This window comes from Lepisma saccharinum, chromosome 11, assembly GCF_977018435.1.
Source record: "Lepisma saccharinum chromosome 11, izLepSacc3.1, whole genome shotgun sequence".
NCBI classification, from domain to species: Eukaryota; Metazoa; Arthropoda; class Insecta; order Zygentoma; family Lepismatidae; genus Lepisma; species Lepisma saccharinum.
In genome coordinates, this window is record NC_139239.1 from 77,103,284 (window position 1) to 77,125,513 (window position 22,230).

At 36.8% G+C, this 22,230-nt stretch overlaps 1 protein-coding gene across 1 annotated transcript in view; it reads right to left on the minus strand.

Annotated features, from left to right (window-relative positions):
- Positions 1 to 22,230, minus strand: part of Rassf (Ras association family member) — a 43,706-nt gene that overhangs the window by 14,078 nt on the left and 7,398 nt on the right. Inside the window, exons 2-7 of the mRNA XM_083131447.1 lie at positions 10,986 to 11,080; positions 7,980 to 8,119; positions 6,158 to 6,233; positions 5,719 to 5,868; positions 1,724 to 2,444; positions 599 to 818 (exon numbers count right to left, since the gene is read on the minus strand). Coding sequence (XP_082987573.1) covers positions 599 to 818; positions 1,724 to 2,444; positions 5,719 to 5,868; positions 6,158 to 6,233; positions 7,980 to 8,119; positions 10,986 to 11,080 — 1,402 coding nt within the window. The remainder of the gene's footprint in view (positions 1 to 598; positions 819 to 1,723; positions 2,445 to 5,718; positions 5,869 to 6,157; positions 6,234 to 7,979; positions 8,120 to 10,985; positions 11,081 to 22,230) is intronic.

Below are 22,230 nucleotides of genomic sequence, written 5' to 3' on the forward strand. Positions count from 1 at the left end.
TAATATTAGATTTGCAATGCACAATCACTGATGTTGGCACCAATGTTTTGATTAATGAGCACACAACTCACTTTCAAGTAAATGATCTGTCTGCTCACTGTTGTAGCAATGTACCACTGCTACATACTACATTTTTCATTCGCTCACATCTATTGTGGTGGCCACAGTACAGTGGTATGCCAAACACTAATTTTCGTGTAAAATTTTGCTTTTCTTCTCATTCTTCCATAATTGTGAGGTAAAATGCATAACTTTCACATCTGCTGAAAGCCCCGTCATCCAAATTCAGGTGAACAAAAAAAAAAAAAAAAAAAAAAAAATCATATCTCTACAACAATTAGTTTGCGAGCTAAGATTTTATTGTACTGCACAGCAAGTTTGAAAAGTGTGCACCTGAAAAGTTCCGTCCGGAAGAGCCTAACACAGTGGAGAGGCTTCCGTCCGCTAAGGATTCAACACATGTGTTTACTCACTCAATTATTTTATGTGGAGAGGTGTCATATACAGCAGCAAGTTGAAATAAGAGCCAAATACCAGTCTCAGCAAAAAATGTAAATTTTAATATTTTGGACAGTATAAAATAATGCTAACAACTTACTTGCATCTGACTCTTTTAACTTCACGCTCTTCTTCCTGGTGATACTGCTCCAGAATAGCACGGCACTCAACCTGACTTAGATTAAGGAACTGTGCAACCTCGTTGCTTATCTCATCTGTGTTTTGTCGATCCATGACATATAGCCTTGCAACGTCTTCGTGTGGGCCAAGCATCACACGAACCAAGAGAGGGTACTCGTCATCACGAAGTCTTCTTTGTTCTAAAATAAAAGAACAAGAAGGTAAATAAAGACCCTTCACAACTAACACTGATGACATGGAATTCATCACATTGCAAAGGTTAACTCGTCATGTGAGAACAAACGGAACGTAACTCCAAAAATATGGTTTTTGGTTTTGTATATCCTCGAAGAACTCTCTTTACAGTCAGATCAACGTATCCCCTCTCCTTACAGAGTAAAGTAGTCACATATCTCCAGTTTATTGATTTTTAGAGTCAGACTTCTGTAAATTTGAGAAATTGGACTTACGTCAGTGTAGTTCTCACGTGACAAATTATATGTTGCACTTTCTTTTTACAATGATATATTTCATGAAAGCATAATAAATGCAATTAAAAGCAGAGCTTGAAGTAGGGTTTTATGTTCAAGGCATACATACAACTTGAAATGCTTCAACTGATATCAATAAAATGTAATACAAGATCAGTCATCAGACATGTCTAGTTCCAAAGGTCAGAACGTTAACAATTTCGCTATGTAGGAGCCTATTTATGGCTGTAAATAAAGTGGGAATCTGTAGTAAGTAATTTTTACAAGCATTTTCTTATATTCTAAGTATCTTCTTCATACTTTATCTAGAGCTGAAAAAATCTCTCTTTCTACAATACAGTACAATTAACAAAAAAAAAAAAAAAAAACACTAAAAAAAGCTAGAAAAAATTGTCTCTTCCCCAAGAAATAATAAAAATAAACAGTTCAATATAGTGGAACCTTGATTTTAAGTTTCTGTTCTACATTTCCTTGCTTTATCATTTCATTTTTCTGGCCTCAATAAAGCAAAATCTTCATGTATTTTCCCACAATATAAGTGCCTTGGCTACAGTCCCCCAAAAAACAATCAAGGTTCCACTGTGTACAGAAGAGAAAAAATGTCACACACTCACCTCCGTTATCTCGTACCACAAACAATGCAAAATTCGATGGCCTGCTCTCCACCTTGTACTTTTCCAACATCAGATTGATGACCTCTTGAGTGTTGACTAGCGAAGTCACCCACACACTCATCTGACTTCCAAAGGGTGGGGTAAAAAAGCTTGTCTCGCGATTGTAAAAATGTCCATTTATGGAACACCTACGTTTCAACTTTGCCCGACATCTCCTCCTCCCAGGCCTTCGCCTTATAGCCGTACTTCCAGTTTTCGGAGGCCTCCTCACAACTTCCACTATGCCTACGTCGTCGCAACTGCTTCCCTTTCCATCTTTAACGTCAACGCCACTGTCTTCACTTGCCTTGGAAATACTTTCAGCATCATGGCTCTTCTCAGCTTTACTCTCCTTATCCATCTCAGTGGTGCATGAGGTAGCGTCAGTACTCGAGAGAGAAGAGGAAGCACTTGGCAAGGCTGTAGGGAGTGTCTGATATATCTTCTCGTTTTCATTCACAGTTCGTTCCACTTGCAAAAGTTCATCTATTTCATCCCATTCAACTTGCTTTAGGTCTAACTTCGGTGGCAACGTCAAACATTTCTGTGAAATATCGGTGAGAGTCCTCCCAGTGGGTGAGGTTTCCGAGCTCTCTTCACCATCATCAGAATCATATTCCTCATCATCAGATTTATCATCAGCATTGTCTTCACCGCGGCCATTATTTTGAGAAAGTTCATCCTACAATGAAGAAAAAAACTGAATTATGTGTACACTCCTAACCTTTAACTTAAAATATGAATAAGACACTATTCCTCTTTTGTTACATTCTAAGTATCATCATAATTTTTTATCCATACCTAAAAAAATTACACTTTCTACAATATAGCACAATTAATGTGTGCTAAAAATTCGCCTGCATCATCAGGCATGAAAGTTAAAAAAAAATGTCCTCCACAATTGCGATGCTACATTCCATCTTTGTTCCAATTGGGAACAAAATTACAAACATTTTGAGTCTTAATGACAAATTCAACTCCTTATAAAGATACAGTTATTAATAGGGCCAGGGACTTATTGTAATAACATATTTTTTATTTGACATTGGAATAAATACTGGGGTGAGATTTTTACATATCTGATGAAAATCAGCTGAAATAGACTAACTTGATGAGGCATATTTTACCAATTTCTCGTTTTTACAACATATTTCTTCAATTTTCTTGTAATAAGACATTTTTCTGTGTAATTTCGTAATTGTCTTGTATTTATTTTATAATTTATTCTTCATTCGTTTAGCGCAACAAATACTTTATATTATCGATGGCAGAATAAGGAAATTACGGGCAAAGAAATTAAAAGCAAATGCCATCATTTCCTACAACTAGTACAGAACAATAATGCCCCCTCTTTTTTTATCACACCAACAACTGATAGATACTTGAACATCATTGATGGAAAATGTTGTCAGTCATTGTGCGAGCACTAGAATCTCTGCAAACAAGTTTCAATTGTTCTAAATTCTTTACTCTTTTTTTGCTTCTCACAACAATCAGTCAAAAGCAAAAATAACATTTAGTACATTACAGCCCTACTTATCGACACTTGAGTATGGATTTTTGAATTTGAATTTAAAATTTTGGGTACGTCAGCACTTAGGCTACTTTACACCCGTCACATTATACGGGGGCCAACCCCTTACCATTACAAATAACAACTCTACGTTGCATAACTAAAAATCTTGAAATATTCTGAGTTCTGTTAAAAGCTGAGGCTGTAAACGGGCACTCAGCACACACAAGGACAAAAAACAGGACAGCACACACAAAATTATGCTGGCCAAAGTTCCAGTCGCCAAAGCCTTGTTCGTCTGCAAAATGCAGTCCAGGGTGTCTGCATGGAAGTGAGGTTGACTTTTGGGTGCCTACGTGAAAGGTACCCCTTACACCCCGGCACTCGAGTTTCAAAATCACTTGTTGTTTGAGTCAGGAACATATATGCTTACAGGCCGAAACAAAGTGTTAGGTAATAATCAAAATCTAATTATTGATAACAACTCATTTGAACCAGTTTCCAAATTCAAATACTTAGGAGTAATATTAACAAGTGAAAATTATATTAAAGAGGAAATAAAAAGTAGGCTTAATTCAGGAAATGCATGTTACTTCTCTCTTCATAAACTTTTGTCTTCTCGTTTAATATCTAAGAAACTAAAAGTTAAAATATACAAAACAGTAATTTTGCCTGTAGTATTATATGGGTGTGAAACTTGGTCCCTTACATTGAAAGAGGAACATAAATTGAGAGTATTTGAAAATAAGATCCTTAGGAGAATATTTGGACCTAAAAGGGATGAGGAGACAGGTGAGTGGAGAAGATTACATAATTTAGAACTACATAATTTGTATTCAAGTCCAGATATTATTAGAATGATTAAATCAAGAAGACTTAGGTGGGCAGGCCATGTGGCACGAATGGGAGAGGAATGAGGAGTTTACAGGATTCTTGTTGGGAAACCTGATGGTAAGAGACCAGTAGGAAGGCCAAGACGAAGATGGAGGGACAATGTTGAGATTGACCTAAAGGAAATTGGTAGGGATGGAAAAGAGTATATAGATCTTGCTCAAGATAGGGACAGATGGAAGGCCTATGTTTCTGCAGCCATTAACCTTCGGGTTTAAGAAGGCTAGAGAGTTAGTTAGTTAGTTAGTCAAGCACATATCAGTGTGTAGTAGTGCTAATGAATAGAATGCCACGAACAGGAACTTCTGCGGCAAGATTGTTAAGTGAATTGTGGAACGGAAATGTATTTAGTGTAACTTTGTCTGACAAAAATTTTGTAGGCTGTTTTTCAGATTCTTTGTAGTTAAAATCCGCCTAAAAAAGTTGTGTTCTTGTATTGATTGCCTACATTTAGCAAGCTAGCAATTATGCTTTAGTTTCCACAAAGGTGAAATAGACATAATAGTAAATGTAACTTAGGACAATTGCAGTCAACCTCACAATGTTTTCAGTAATTTCCCACCAAATTCTTCAGTAAAAGGGATTCAGACTTCATTTAATACCCCACCCCCACCCTAATCGATCTTCCCTGGAAGATACTGACTTCCCGTATAATGGAAAATTCCAAAGTACTATTGTGCAATTTTTTTTCCTTTACTGGGAATATTTCTGAATTTTTCTAGCATATTTTTATGACATAATTGCAAACATATCTTACAGTTTTATAGGACATAAAGTTCCGGGCCCTAGTTATTAGTATCTTACTGTTGTTAGTTGTTTTTTTTTTTTTATTGAAAACACTGAAATTCCTACAACTTGACCTATCTTGAAAATCAACTTGCATTGTGCATTGCCTCTTGATTTTCCATTATGAGGCTGGTCTGAAAAAATGAATCAAACTAACAGAAATTTTAGTGTCTCTTTAACAGCAGCAATTTTCTCTCAGGTAAATACACTTAGAAATGTGTTTAATCAATATATATATATATATATATATATATATATATATATATATATATATATATATATATATATTCATAACAACAATAAAAACTGACAATTGTAGAAGTCAGAATATTTACAGATATATTGGTTTGGCAAAATTACTAACATATTTAACAAAGAGCCAATATACCATTTACCTATTTGTTGACTAATTGATCCGATTCCTTGCCTAAAATAAAGTTAGATTGATATTGAGACACACTTAGTTATGTACAGTCCTTCAAATAAAGCGAGACTAGAGTTGAACAGTTCAAGTATGTGCTACTTTATCTTAACAGGCACGTACACATGGAAATATAATAAATTATCCTCTAATGACAACACGCATTATTAACTGAACAATATACACTATCCTAATGTGTGAAATATTAATTCAAATGCAGTTACATCTTAAACTTCAAAGTGTTCAAAGATTTTATGAGACTTGAATGCAAACTTTTTGGAACATCACAAGCATAATTACCTGAATTTATTTGTACTCAATTTCAAAATGCCATAATATACTTACATCCAATCCATTTGAAATGGCACTTCGGTATGAATTGCGTTTTCTAATTGTCACAACTGTTCTTTGGTCGTCGTCTTCTTTCAGGTGAATCATGCTTTGGACTCCCCAGTAAATCCTCAAGGCTCCTTCCAGAACAAGTCTACCATTTACCTTTATACGGAGAGAGAAATTATCAATTGGATTTCAGCAAGGTGAATTGATTTAAATCACTTTCAATACATAATTCATAGAATAACGTACATAATGTACATAAGGAACTACCAGTGGGAGAAAGATGAACTATGTTGCCTGCACCCAACCAGTATATGCTTCAAACAACATATCCTTGGTAGATAAAATCCAAATAGCCGTAATATGAAATACAAAAAAATCCTGAAAACAGTTAATCTTTCAGCAATAGTGATAATATCTTGTTAACATTCAAGTTTTTCACACTCACCTCTCTGCTTCTAATTTCTCCACTTCCGCCATCATAGTATTGATTAAAAACCTTCAGCTTTGTTTCCAGGTGAGACCTTTAAATGCAAACAACAAACATTTTAGCCTACCAGTACATGCATAAAGATTAATTATACAAGATTAATTCTTAATCCACGGAGAGTAGAATATGCACATTAGTAGTGTTAATTTCTTTACTCTGCACACTCTAAGAAGCAATGCATTATTAGTAGGGCTCAGAAGTTGATGACCTAAAAAATGTCAAAAAAGTACGTATAGAATTCTTTAAAATTAACTGAAAATAATTTTCCCTCTTAAAATGAAAGCTTGATTTTTCATAAATTACAAGAAAGTAGTTAACACTTGTGTATCACATGCACCAGATAATATTTTTTTAAATTTTGTGACTAATTTTTACTTTAAAACCACAGATTACAGCAATAATAGAGGCCACCAAGAAAGGTGAGTTGATTTCAATCACTTAAAATAAATAATTTATAGAATAATGTACATAAGGATTTTGTAGATATCATAATCACTTTTGGTAAAAGGACATTAATCTCATAATAATTTAATAGTATTTATTTGGCTTTAAGAAGAAAAAAAAGAAACAAAATGTACTGATAGGGAGAATCTCATACGAAAGGAGATGTAATATGTAAACTTTAAACACACTTAAATTTCTCGATTTAAAATTCAATAATTTTTATAGGCAAAAATAACAAACATTTTGTGTAGAAAAATATACAAGATGCTAACCATGTTAAACCATAAATAGTGTTATTATCATTAAACTGCAAACAAGCATGGCAGCTGACATTTGGCAAACTATCATTAAAAAAACTGCCAAACTTCTTACAATTATAGAATACATCCAGAATGTTTTATTTTCACTGGAAGAAAAATTACTGAAACTATTATTATACCTCAGTAGTTTTATTAACAATTCCATAGTAGGTGCATTAGAAAGAGAAAAATGTATATTTAATTTCATTTGTTATAATCAAACTATTCAAATATTGTAGAGTGCAGTTTACTAGAAAAAGCCTTTCTATAAAAAAAATCAATATGTATGGTGACAAAAACGTACAAGCAATTTTAAAAGTGTCTTAAAAATAATTAAAAATAGAATGAAATAAAAAAAAATCATGAATTTTATCCACCCAGCCACCAAGGGAACCTCACAGTAAACTTCACACAAAGTATTTTAAGTTTGCTGGAGGAATAATAAATTTACTACAATAAATTATTTAATGCATTGTGAAACATTTCAGTTAAAATAATATTGTACTTTCCATTGACCATATTTTCGATTACTGGCGAACTTGCTAAAAGGATGACCATATCAGGAAATTTAAATGCGTAAGTTATGATAACAAATGTATTTAACAAGGGAGGAGGGAAAAAAATATCAAAACTGAAGAAAATGGAATAAAAACTGCAAAAAATACTGAAAATAGTAAAAAAAAGACCTAAAAATTCCTAATAAAATCATTGTTTTCTGGTTTTAACTGAAGGGAAACTGACTGATATCAGGTTTAGCATTGCTTTGAAGACTCAGAAAAAAAGATGATTTGTCATCAAGTTCCGAACTATAATTAATTATTAGTGATGTAACCTGGCAATGAAAACTCCATCTGGCGTTGACAGAATAATTTGTCCATATTTCTTCAATTTTACCTAGCAAGATCATTAGTCTTTCAAAGGCACCAGTTTCATTGTGACCTTGATGATATTTAAAGAAACACACTTGTATATTTGGATTATGTATCTTACGAGAGGAAAATCATCTACAATGAATAGTGGATAAGATGTACACATACCTTGGCATATTCTGGCAGCCTGTTCTATTTTCCACCTTTCCAAAACTTGTATGAGATTCCACGCGTGTTCCATGTCCAAACAATTGGGGTCCAAATAATGCTCCATAACAGGGCACGTGACAGTAAGGCACACCTTTGTGCTAGAGGGAAAAAAAAAACAAGAATCAGAGATGTGCATGTTCACTGCATGTCGAGTATTACAACAAATGTCTCACATTCATTAATTTTTTCCACATATAACTTTTAACAATCTTACCACCGTCAACTCAGTAAAAAGACCAGATGTTTGAAATTCAAATAACTCAACCTTATTCATTGGAGGGGAAAAATAATTTGAATAATATAACCACATAATACTCAACAGAAAAATTTGTTTTTGACAACGATGTTCATAAATACTGTCGTTATATTACAAAATTTTTATCTTAACTCTATCACTAATACAAGGTGGCGTAAAAGTCATCACCTGATTTTCTTAGCCTATAGCTTGGGTTTTAAATTAAACAAAGTAGTTTTTTTTTGTGTTAAACTTTTATCGATACTTGTAAGTTTTATGTCCTCAATTTTTAAAGATAACATCCATTGATGCAAATTTGTGCTCTTTTTATTGCATTTTCCATGGTGTTGGAAATCTGCGGGGAAATGTTTTCAATTTCATGCTGAATATTGTCCTTTAGTTGATGTAACGGCTCTGGATTATTCACGTAAACCAATGACTTAAGGCGAGGAGGGACATTTTCCCCTAGGTCTTTCTCGCTGGGGAGCTGCCGATCACTGTTGCCACTCTTTTGGAGCCAGATCTGGCTCTTTCGTGCACTCGTTTGACTGTGAACTGTGGCACCTGCCCTCTGCCCCACCATGATGCCACCACTGGCTCCGGCCCATAAAGACCAACCTTTGCCATGAGTGTACATTTTGCACGTGACGTGATATTCATATATAGGCTGCGTCACCCACCCCCTCTTTCCTCCCCAGGTATTTTTATATATAGCGCTGTGGCTAAGGTGAAGATGACAATATTATTATCCGGGAATCTTTTATTTTCGATTTCATATGAACATCATTGGATTATTTAGATGGGTGATGCCACCAAATCTAGGCAGTGAAAACTAAGAATAAATTGCCATCACTTTAAAGCTAACGGTAATAGCAGCGACCCCACCCCTCTGACACCTAAAATGACCCTAGGAGGCACTTTATGCAGCCTTCATTAATCTAGCTCCTTGAAAGTCATCTTTAGCTCTATTAATGGTGAAATGCAGTTCTTTTATGCACATCAGGTTTGGCGACACTGCGAGGATGGCCGTATGAGGCAAGAAAAATGCATTAGGTTTATGGGACCATTCTTTTATTCGCTCTCTCGGGAATATCAAACATCCAATGATGTAGAAAAGTACATGGACGGAAAAGGACACGTTGAACTATGTCATAGTAGAAGGAAAAGTCGAAACTCCCATTTGATTAGCTGTAATTTGAAGTTGAAATTGATTTCCCATAAGAAATACATGGGATTCTGTAAATACTTATTAATCATATTTTTTCAAACAGTGTGTCTAGCTTACTAATCAACTTGAAAAATAGTTTCCACTTGCAACATGGAGAGAAATTCATACTCTCTTGCACAGTAAACCCTTTTCTAAATAGCAGTGCCCAATCCGACGATATTGAAATAAATGCACAACTAGTGCGTAATTGTCCCTCCTCGCCTTAAAAAATCCTCAAAGGAAAAAATCTGGAGCGGTCAAATCGGGGGACCTAGCCGACCATGGCAAATCACCAAAATGGGATATTACTCTGCCTGAAAAAGTGTCACGCAAAATTATCACAATTTTTCACGTTCTTGTGGGGCAAACTTATTCATTTTCACACACAATAAATTTCGTGAGTCTCTTCTATTTAAGTGACAAAACACTATTGATATAAACAACAAGATGTCAAATAAAGGTCAGTCCAAACAGGATGATGACTTTTGCACCACCCTTTATTAGGATACAATTTTCATTTGATTGGTTGATTTGGTGTTTTAAGTCCACTTTATGCACAGTAAGGCTAATTAGGACTGGACCTACAGTTTAAAGTGGGATCCGAACCACTTGTGCCTCCACCGGGTATCGAACCCGGGACCCCTTGATTACAAGGCAACGACGCTACCACTGCGCCATCGGGGAGGCCCAATTTTCATTTGAATATTATAATTTAATAATGAACAATATGTCAAGTTTTATTATTGCTTATCTAAAAAATCTGTCTATAATGACAATTATCTGGCTTAATCCATAAGTAAAAAAGTTAGAGCCGCATTTGTTACTTTAAATGTAATTTGTTTCATAAGCACTAATCAGCACACTGGCACATCCCTTGATTTATTGGTTATCGACTTCTAATGTATTCCTAATTAAGATAACTACATTTACGGACATTCCATTGTTTAAACTGTCAAGACAGTGAATCCACTCACGTTGGGCCAGTATTGTTGTTGACTATGACAAACATGCATGGACAGATTGAGAAGGTGGGGATATCAGATGTACAAAGGGAATTCACAGATCTTTCAACCCACAAAATTTTATATTTATAGTTAACATAGTTTCGGAGATAGCAAATTGTTGATTTTCAATTGTTTTGACCCCTACACACAAATTGGGTGAATGCTGATCACATTTACACATATTTTTGCTCCTGTTACTACAAAGTGGGAAATGCATATATTTCTTCATGGTGGCTTTTTTTATTAGATGTGATCAGTTTTATTTGGTTAGGAATGTTAGGTTTCATATTGTAAGAACTTCCACATGTCTTTATTTAGGGGAGGGGGTTTCATACAATGTTTCTCTGGTCACACTTCAGCCTAAATATCTTGCTTATTTGTGAACTATGCAGCTTGAAGTTTGATTTGTCAATTAAATTTTAAAAATGTCTAAATTTTCGAGGCAGTATAGTCAGTCACCAGCTTCCAAAAATTCTGCTACCTTCGAACATTGACAGCTATTCTATTCCAATTCATACCTCTGCATGTTGTCCAGGATTCAATCTCTTTCCGCACTCCTCACATCGCAGGCATTCTGGGTGCCAGTCATAACCTAAAGACTGTTTTCGCTCAGCTAAAATAAATAAAACATATAATATGAATAATTAAACATTCTTATCATATTTCAATCACAGATCACCATCTTTTTTACATAAGTCATAAAATACCAAACAACCACATTGAAACATCCATACCATGACTAGGATTCAAACCTGGGACTTCTGGATTCACAGTGCATGTTACGGGCAGAAAAAAAGGAACTAAGTGTCAGTAGTGTATACAAGCCTATGTCTGCATGTTTATAGATTTGCTTTACTTCACTTCACTTTTGTGCCACTTGTGGCTAATTTGCAAAACCACTCCCCCAACCTGCATGTCTGCATGTAATGCTCATGCAGATTAAACTGAGTAATAGATTATATTGTCCACAGAACTAATCCAGCCTAGTTCGCTGCACATTTTGACACTAGGTGTAGTGCAGGTTCATCCCAGCATCAGGTTGCTGCAAAGAAATTTTATCTCAACCAAGTAGATGCTGTACGCAAGAATAGTGGTGTTCAAATTTGGAAGATTCAACAATACCTGCCTGCTGCTTTCAACACTCACTCGGTTGGTTAGCACACACCACATGACCATACTCCACTCCAGAACATAGTGCAAATGGTGCAGACAACAAATACACTATGCGACACCAAATCAGTGGAGTAGGCGACTTGGTGTTCTGCTTTGTAACCTACTACACACATACGTGCAAAGAGGGTCAACAAGTGCAATGAATTAGATTGCTAAAAAAAAGTCTAAACAATATAGGGTTCAAGTTCCTTTTGTTTTATTGTGATTTCATCATGCTACAAATGCAATTTTTACATAGTTTGATTTCAATTTACGTCTGTTAACACATTCTGTGGAGTTTTAACGATTACTGAAGATTTTATTCAATACATGCTTTCGTGGTTAGGTTAGGCAGGTCAGGTTTGGTTCTCTTAGGATTAAAAAAAAGTCCTTAAATGCATTCTACTAAGATTCCGATTTACTTTTACATTAATTCCCACTAGTCTACGATACTTACTGTCGTTGTCAACGAAGAATACATTGTCCATGGGAAGCGAGCATGCTTGCGTAATGTAATATTTAAGTTTTTTTTTTTCAACATAAATAACTTTTTTTTGTTAACAGTTCCAGTTCTTTTATGATTTTTTAAAAATTCTCCTAGCAGGAACACTAATTATCGCAGAATTTTGGCAATTATTGTCACACAAAATGTGAAGCTTCCTTAAAGTAATGAGCACTGTTTGGAGTCGAAAAAAGTTACTTATGTTGAAAAAACAACTTAAAAATGACCTTACGCAAGCATGTGCGCTTCCCATAGACAAGCGACTAAGTATTGTACACTAGTGGAAATTAATGTAGATGTAAATCAGAACCTTAGTAGAATGCATTTAGGGACTATTTTAATGCTAAGAGAACCAAACCTGGCCTGTCTAACCTAACCACAAAAGCATATATTGAACAAAATCTTAAGTATTCGCTAAAACTCCCAGTATGTGTTAACAGAAGTAAATCAAAATCGAACCATGTTAAAATTGTCTTCGTAGCATGATGAAATCACAATAAAGGAAGAGGAACTTATGCCCATTTTTTTCAAACCCAAACAGTGCTCATTACTTTAAGGAAGGTTCAAATTTCGTGAGACAATGATTTCCAAAATTCTATGATAATTAGTCTTTCTGCTAGAAGAATTTGAAAAAAAATCATAAAACAATCGGAACCGTTAGCCAATATAGATTAGTGGAAAGCTATACAACTTGATCTTTGTCACTGATGTCTTATAATTTGGCTATGCATTTATCTGAAGCAGTACCAGTCATTATTACAATTATTAATGACTGTGTTCACCAAGTGCGACCACACATTTACTTAATGAGTACAGCAGAAAATCTTTAGTAAAGGAATTAAAAGTAGGGATTTGTAAATGTTAAAAGATCTGTAAAGTACTTTTTGGTTGCTCGCAAGTCTCAGTAAATCTAAATAGTCAACATATAACTTTGAAGTGCAAGTTCGTGCTAGCAAAGTTGTGATGTCAGAAATGCTAATTGACCACGTAATACTCATATGGTTTGCTGTGTGAAGATTATAGTGAAGATTTAACTGGAACACACATGTAAAATTTACTTCTATACCTTGTAAACTGTGAACATTAATACAAACTAGAAAGTGCCAGTAAAAAAAAAGCTTTCACTTACCTGATTATAGAATTTTTTAAAACAAATATATATAGCCTTTGTTATTTTACTGGAATTAGCCAAGTATCAGTATCGGTTGGAATTGATTAAGGTATTGGCAAATGGTGGTATCAGTGGTATGTTATGGTGTATATATACAGGGTGTTTCTAAAGGTCGTTTACAACGCTTGGGAGGTGATTCCTCACACGAAAACAAGCAAAAAGTCTAAGTTCCATTTTTACGACTGAGGCTTCGTTTCCGAGATAGGAGCCTCGCAAAAAGTGACAAAGTGAACGTCATACCTAACTGGGACGAATACTATCACAGATAGAGAGGCGGTTCCAAGGGAATCATAAAGGAATCGTATGTGCTCAGTCCGGAAGTCACTATGAAAAGTTCACTGCACGCATGCGCAATGGAGTCCTCAAAGGAATTGGGGATTTCCAGCAAGAACAATGCATGGAAAGGGTATGTAACGCAGCAAGAAGGACCGTGACAATGAGAAATGCGTTAAAGACAACACATCCCGACCTCAAACATCAAAACATGAGCACCGAACACAAAATCCGAAAAGTTGAGCACGGTTGCATACCCCAGTTACACGCGAGGAATGAACGAATCATGTCACGTGGCATACGAGAGACACATTACTCCACCAGGAGGAAGAAAAAAAAACACAATATCATATGATTGCGACAACGTGTATTTTTACACGCGACAACTACGTAATATCCCCCCCCCCACACACACACACAACAAACAACAAATGCTACAATATCTTACGCACAGACAGTCCGTGTCACTGTACACCAACTGAAGATGTCACTTTCACCACACAAAAGGGGTGGGGAGCAATACCAAGAGTGTTCTCACTGAGATTTGCCGAGGGCAATAATCACAGACAGTTTTCAAAATGTCTGCCGTTTACTTCTACGCAGAGATGACAGCGACAAATCAAGGATTGTCGAGTACGAGCAAACAAGCCAGGTGTATCAGCTACCGTCGCGGCGGCGACGTTGATGCGAGCAACGAGGTCCTCAGCTGATGTGACAGGTGTGTCGTATACGAGGGTTTTCATTTCCTCCAGAAGAAAAAATCGAGAGGGTTGAGATCTGGCAACCTCGGTGGCCAAGGCACAGGCTCAACCTTACCAATGAACCCATTGCGAAACACGTCATGCAGGAAATGTCGTACATTACGATCGAAATGAGCTGGTGCACCATCGTGTTGGTACCACATTTCTTGCCGCAGTGCCAAAGGTACGGTCTCCAACAGTTCAGACAGAACCTCACTAAGAAATGCATGATACGTGCGACCATTCAGGCGACAGGGAGAATGTGTGGTCCAATTAAATGATCATGTACTATCCCGCACCACACATTCACTGAAAACCTGTGCTGGTGATGGGCCACAAAAAGTGCATGTGGGTTGTCAAAGTCCCAGACATGACTGTTTCTACTATTGAAGACATCCATCCTGGTGAAAATGGCTTCATCTGTCCACAATACCTTTGCCCCGAAGTGAGGGTTTGTGTCCAGCTGATGCAACAACCATTGGCAAAACTCCATACGAGGGCGAAAGTCACGAGGTAACAGTTCTTGTACTTTCTGCAGTTTAAGAGGGTGCATTCCTTCCTCTGACAACACTCGCCAAACATTCACATGAGACGTGTTTTCTGCCCGAGCGAGAACGTGCGTACTGGTTCCAGGATGTTCTGCGACCGCTGTTAACACATCTTCTGCAAACTGATGTGTGCGTACACTTCGGGGTCTTCCAACTTCTTGCCACGGTGGTAACACTGATCCTGTTTCACTCAGTCGACTGTCCACTACCTGAAAGAAGGCGTGAGACGGCAAACGTCTATGTGGAAAGCGTTCTCCATATATATATATACAGGGTGGTCCATTTATAATGATAGTATGGAATATCTTATGCAGAATGCATCCAATCGAAAAATTGCACAGAAAAAAAGTTTGATACTATTGAGGGGGTAAGTCAATGGCGCAAAAAATTTCATCTCTGTCACCCACCCCTTATGGGGGGTGGGGGTAAATTTGAAACTTCAAATGGATCACCCCCATTCGTTTTACATATTTGGATTCCGTGTTGAAAAATAATTATTTTTTGTTCGAAAAGTTTTGTACAAAAATTGCAACCTTCGAACATTTATAAACATTTGGTAGTTTCAGTTTCATTTTGTTCCCTTCATGCAATAACAGTTTTGGTTTCCGTTGAGAACATTGCAAAAACGAATTTTATTCAAAAAATGTGTGCAAAGAATTCGGCAAAAAAAAAAAAATTGTTTGCAATTTATGTTTTTGTGTAACAATAAATAATATTAATTTGTTCCAACTCTTTGGTTTCAAGGAACAATTTCATATGAACAACAAAATTAAGCATGTTACTACAAATTAGTTATCATTTGAGGTACACAAATAAATGTTTAAAGGAGCAAATGTTCAAAATGATGACCGTTCTCTTCAAAACACGGTGTCTGAAGCTCCACACTGTTCGTCCCAAAATGTCAGGAGTGATAAGAGGCACAAGCATCAATAATTCGTTGCCGCATGTTTTCTGGCATTGTTGGAACAATTGTTTGAAGACACACCCAATGTCATCCTGTTCTGCTGGAGAAAGATATGTAGGCAGCATTCCAGTTCGCTTGGTATATATCATTTGTGCGTAAGCTTTCGTGTAAGTTGCATTGAGGTTGTGGCTGTGTGGATGTTTCTGTGGGCAGTCAAGGTAAACCAGAAAATCGAGATACCTGCCAATTGTGAAGTAAGTGATGATGTGTATGACACGTCGTTCCCCTTTGTACAAATTTGACTTGTTTTTTTCTTTTCTTAATGACCTTTCCGTTTGTTCTAATTCTTATTGTTATTAATCTTAGTCTCTGTGATGTAAGTAGATTTTTTTAATGTTCAGTCCAATCACCAATAATGTCAAGATAAAGTCTAACCTTTTTGTACATTTATTGCATGTTCGGTTATCAGGGAAATTACGATGGTATTTTTTTTTTTTTGAGGAGGTTCAGGCGTGAAGATTGAAATAGTGTGGATTGTGAATTGTCATGTGCTGTTATTTATTTTCAATTACCTATGGATTTGAAGGGATAAGTCTTTGAATATTTCAAAGACGTTCAACACCACGCTTCCGTTATGTTAGTGAAAATGTGACTTTGTGTTTTATTAAATCTACGAAGGATCTGAGATGTGATTACCCGTACTATTTGTGTTGGATTGAAATAATGTAAATGTCTCTCCTGTATCTTGGCAGGGTACCAATGATTTAGCAGTATCACGTTTGTTGAATTGAGAAGTAGGTTTGTAAAATGGTGCGTCTGTCAATACAATGAAAAGTTGATATCATTCTGCTTTACGGTGAAGCACATCAAAATGTTGAAGCTACAAGAACTTGGTACAGCAATCGATTTGAGGACCGTGATACTCCAGGCATTGCAACTTTGTACCGCATAGTGAAACAATTCACGGAAACTGGCACTATTCATCCAAAATCTAAGACCAGGAGGAAAACTGTTACAAATGAAGAGGCTGCAATTAATGTTTTAAGTGCTGTTGCTTACAATCCCCACATCAGCACAAGGCAAATATCCCTAGGTTCTGGAATTTCTAAAACCAGTACTCTGCAAATTCTGAGAAGTTGCAAGTTCCATCCGTACCGTATGTCTTTGCACCAGGATCTTCATGGCGAAGACTTTCAAAATAGTTTAAATTTGTGCAATTGGGCGCTGCAACAGATGCAAATGAATGAACAATTCTTTTCATCGGTGTTATTCTCTGACGAATTGTCATTCACCAACCATGGTCATATCAACAGACACAATATGCATTATTGGTCTGTTGAAAATCTGCATTGGATTCGAGAAGTTGAACACCAAAGACTTTGGAGTGTAAATGTTTAGTGCGGAATAATTGGAAGCCGATCGATTTGACCATATTTCATTGAAGGCACATTAAATGGACAAAAGTACACAGAGTTTTTGGTAAATATTCTGCCAGGGCTGTTAGAAGAATTGCCACTGCACCAGCGCTGCAACATGTTGTATCAACATGATGGTTGTCCAGCTTACTACTCCATTCAGGCTCGAGCCATGTTGGACACAAAGTTTCCTGGTCGATGGATGGGACGTGGAGGATCAGTTTCTTGGCCAGATCATTCACCCAATCTCACGTCACCTGATTTCTGCCTTTGGGGACTACTTAAAGAAAAGTGCTACCACGAAGTTCCAACAACGCCAGACAACATGAGGCAACAAATTATTGATGCTTGTGGCTCTATCACTCAGGGACGTCGTTAGGGGGGGGCCTGGGGGGGCTTTGGCCCCGGCAGTTGTAACTCTGGCCCCCGCAAACAAAATTTTGATCGATTAAAAATTATCCTAAATTAATACTACATATTATTTTCTGGTAAATTTGTAGCAGAGTTGGAAACACTGTTCCGAAGAAAATCTTCGGAAGCAAATGTAGGACAGCAAAATTCCACCCTTTCCTTGCTTACCAGATTATAACCAAGGTCATAAAATCTGCCTGCTTTGAGGTTATTACCCTTGCCCTAAGTTCCTGGAAACCAGAGATCCGACCCTTTTGTTGCAAATGACCCTTCCAATACAGATGGAATCAAAGACTCCGCCGTGGCCGAGCGGTCAACAGTAGGTGGTCGAGCGACATAGGCTATGGAGAGAGTTCTCCAGTACTGACATTGTTCTGAGATTTAAAATTGCTCTATGCTTCAGCTTCAGAGCCACAGATTAGCTTTGTGTTTTTGCTTGCGAGGAAGGTCTGCTATCGGGTTCCTATGGTCACTGTGTATTTGTTCATGTGTGGGAAGAGTTCTAGCGTTGTTGTGCATTTCCATCTTGAATGGATAAATTTATCAAAACCGGATATTTTAAAACTATCTCAAAACATGTGGAAGATGACGGCAATGAAGAGGGTGTTGGTCCAAGTTCTGACGTTCCAAAGTTAGACCAAACAAGTGAATGTACTAATGTGAAAACAATTACTGATCTTGGGGTAGATAATCCTAGGCAACCACTTTTGCAAAACTATCCAAATACTACGTTCGGAAAGCGGTCATTTCAAAAACACTGGTTTGCATCTGCGCCGTGGCTAGAATATAGTCTGGAACTTGACTCATGCTTTTGTTTTCCATGCCGTAAATTTGGCACAGATTCAGGATATGCAGAACCAAATTTCAGGAAAATAGGGATGCGCAACTGGAAGAAAGCATGTGAAAAAATCAAGAAACACAAAGGAATGTCATACCATCTAAAATGCATGGAACTGTGGGCGAATTACAAAGTGAGTACCAATTACTTTTGTAAAACAATTATATATGTGTGTGTGTGTGTGTGTGTTTGTGTATGTTCGTAGATTAAATTTAAAAAATGAAATATGTGTATGTCTGTATCCAGTGTTCAAATTGAAAAAATGCTGAGGGAAAAATTTCACAGCTTTCCTATTCTAATTTTGAGAATTGTACCTGACAGAAAGCCAACTGCGTTGGGCAGAAATTTCTCTAGGGGAGGGGTTTCAAGAATCCCGTATCTAAAACATACGGACTGATTTATATAAATTTCTTGGGTTCCAAGTAAATAACACAAATTTTCCAATTAGTGTACAAGGTTTCAGTAATCACTGATCTCGTCTCAGTGGACTTTTATTTAATATCAAAATTATATTTCTTAGAGGAAGGCAAATTAATCAGGAAAAACTTTCTCATTAAATATATATTGTAATTTGCAAACCAACAACAGTATTAATTTTAATGTAAAATTTAGTTCAGAAACTGACAATATATATGTTGATATTAATGTAACATTTACTTGAAATTGAAAGAAATGATTGCGTCAAATTCTGAGCAATGGCAAAATATGATCTAGAATATACTTATGAGGGTAAATTCTTTAAATGGTCAGGAATTAAATTAAAAACTCCCCCCCCCCATTTTAATTCAAACACTGGATGTACTTTGATTTTCGTCAAAGATATGCAACGGTGATACAAGAAATTAATGAATGGACAGTAACAAAAGACACGCCTGCCTGTCCAGGGGAGGACATCGCGTAGTGGTAATGTCGTCACCATATAATTCCATATATATATCTTGGTTCAATATCTAGTGGACGCACATAGTGGTTCTGATCAAACTTTAAACTGTACGTCCAGTCCTGATTGGCCTCCTATTTGTGCATGAAGAGGACATAAAACATTTGGGGACAAAATCGTAATTCGGGAGCTAACGTGCTCAGCCACTGAGGTGGCTAAAATTCAATAGGTTTCCATTTTGGCTATTTTACCTTTTTTCCTACCTCGTAGGTTAATTTTTACGACAAGTCGATGTGGATTGATGAATGATGGACGGATGGAAAAGTGATGGGAGCATAGACAAACAGAATGAGTCACCAATGGCTGGTGGAGGTTTGAACATGGGATCTCTGATTTCGTAGCCCTTTACGCTTACCACTCCGCCACGAACACTGGAATAAATTAAATAAGTAATGCCATGGTTTAGAATGAATGTCGGAGAGAGTGGAAGCCGAGAAAATAACATGTACACTAATGCATTGTTGGCATTGCTAGCAGATGTTAACGGTCTACAGATACCTCGCAGAATGGAGAAATAATTTTTACCTATATTTGCATTGTTTTCAAAAAATATATACAGCACTGACGAACGAAGGAACAAAGCTAATCTCCACTGTCTAGAGCAGGGGTTACCAAACATTTTCGTTTCACGGCGCCCTTCGTGTTTCAAGATTTTTCCACAGTGCCTACGTCATGAATGTAGGCCTATCTAGTACTTGCTTTGATTGACTGAATTGATGTTTTAAGTCCATGCATAGTAAGGCTAATTGGGACTGGACCTACAGTTTAAAGTGGGATCCGAACCACTATGTGACTCCACCGGGTAACGAACCCGGGACCCCTTAATTACAAGGTGGCGAACTCTAACACTACGCCACCGGGGAGGCCCTATCTAACACTTGTAACGCTCTGTTAGTGTGCTTACGTTGCTTGCCTTAAGTTAAAAAATAAACATATTTAAAATTCAGAAACATTTTTTATGTAACAAGTACAAAATAAGAACATGTATTTGGAACAATCATATCGATGACTGAATTTCATTGAAAATATTAGAACATCACGCGGCGGCCACGTAAGCCTACCAGGGTGCCGCGGCGCACACTTTGGGAACCACTGGTCTAGAGATTACAATTTCTGTAAAACTGAGTCCTAGGTTTGAATCCTGAAGGAGATATTATTTTCTTTCATTATTACAATAACTTGTCATCGTAATCAAAAATAGTTTAAAGTCAATTTTATGCTCAAATATATTAATTGGAACTGGATTTATAATGTCAATAGGACTCCGACCCATTGTGTAATGTGCCTCCACCGGGACTTGAACCTGGCACTCTTTGGTTATAAGGTAACGTGGTAAACCACACCTGGGAGGCCCGCCGTAGTAAACGTGTCGTTATAAGAAATATGCAATATAAAGCAAAAATGTGAATTTATTCTTGAGAATGTTAAAAAACAACAAGAAAAACCAGAATATTTGAGTCGCTAATAATATTCTGCATATTACATATAATTGTGATGGCCCTTTGCGAGTTTTCTTTCATTAATTGCCATTCATAATCGTCAACATTGCGATTAACTAAAAGTAACAAAAAAGCGGTACAAAATTTGAAAAATAAAATATACATAGAATAAAAGTAAATGGCAATTAATGAAGGAAAACTTACAAATGAACTGAAAAAAAAAGGTAATAACAAGTTGATATTCACTACCTACTTTTGGGCTTTTTGAAGTTGTCATTTTTGGTGCCAATTTACCTGTCTATTTAGCATGGTTTGTGGCTATTATAAACGCGCTCCCTACTGATAACACGAACTGTGACAGAAATAAACAAAGTGTGAAAATACCTAAGTCAGTGTCTTCATGACACTTGTACAAACCACCAACGTCGTTTTGCGATAATGCAGGGTGCAAGTTTAGAGGTGCACAATTTTCGAAAGAAAAGTGGCACGCGTCCTATTTTTCCTATTACATCTCGAGGCATTGGTGTACACATGGGGGAGCTGATGAGGCTACAACTCTCCCGAAACTTTGAGAAAAACAAAATTTTGAAATGAAATCTGTAAAGAACTCGGGGAAAAAAACAAATTGGTAAGTGCAACCCCCACACCCCCTAAAATGACCCTAGATACCATTCCTCTCTTTGAACAACTTTAAAAAGGAATCCCAAAAGTGGTAATTACCAAATATTTTATATTGTCTCTCTCCACCTCCCCTCCGAAAGAAAATCCTGCGTACCTTTGTGTCTGGAGGAGAGTTACAAATCACTCACGTAATGTAAAGTGCTGCTTGCGATGGAATACTGCTAGAATTTAAATTTGAAAATAATTTCAATGTTAAAGGCGTCATCATTATTACTATTATTAATATGATTTTGTAACGTCCTATTATTGTTATCATAACGTCCCTGCCTAAATTCGCAGCCAGAAATACGATTGATTGATTGAGTTATTGTTTTAAGTTCACTTTATGCATAGTAAGGCTAATGGGGACTGGACCTACAGTTTAAAGTGGGGTCCGAACCACTATGTGCCTCCACCGGGTATCGAACCCGGGACCCCTTAATTACAAGGCAATGACGCTACCACTGCACCATCGAGGAGGCCCAGAAATACGAATAAAAGGCGATCTTCTATCTTCAGGAAAGCAACGTCTTGACAAGGCACAAGGCGGTCCTAAGACCAGCACAAAGCTTGAATGGAGACAATACAACAAGCTTGTTCAACAAATGTTGGCGCGAAGGTTGCGGACAACCAAAGGTGGCACTGCGTCCCAAATACTTTCTGAACTGCCTGTCATAAAATATTCCTGCGAGAGGACAGTCGTCACCTGTCGAACGGTCTTTCTTCCTTTAAGGGAACAAGGGAAAGATGGAGAAGATAAAGGGAAGGAA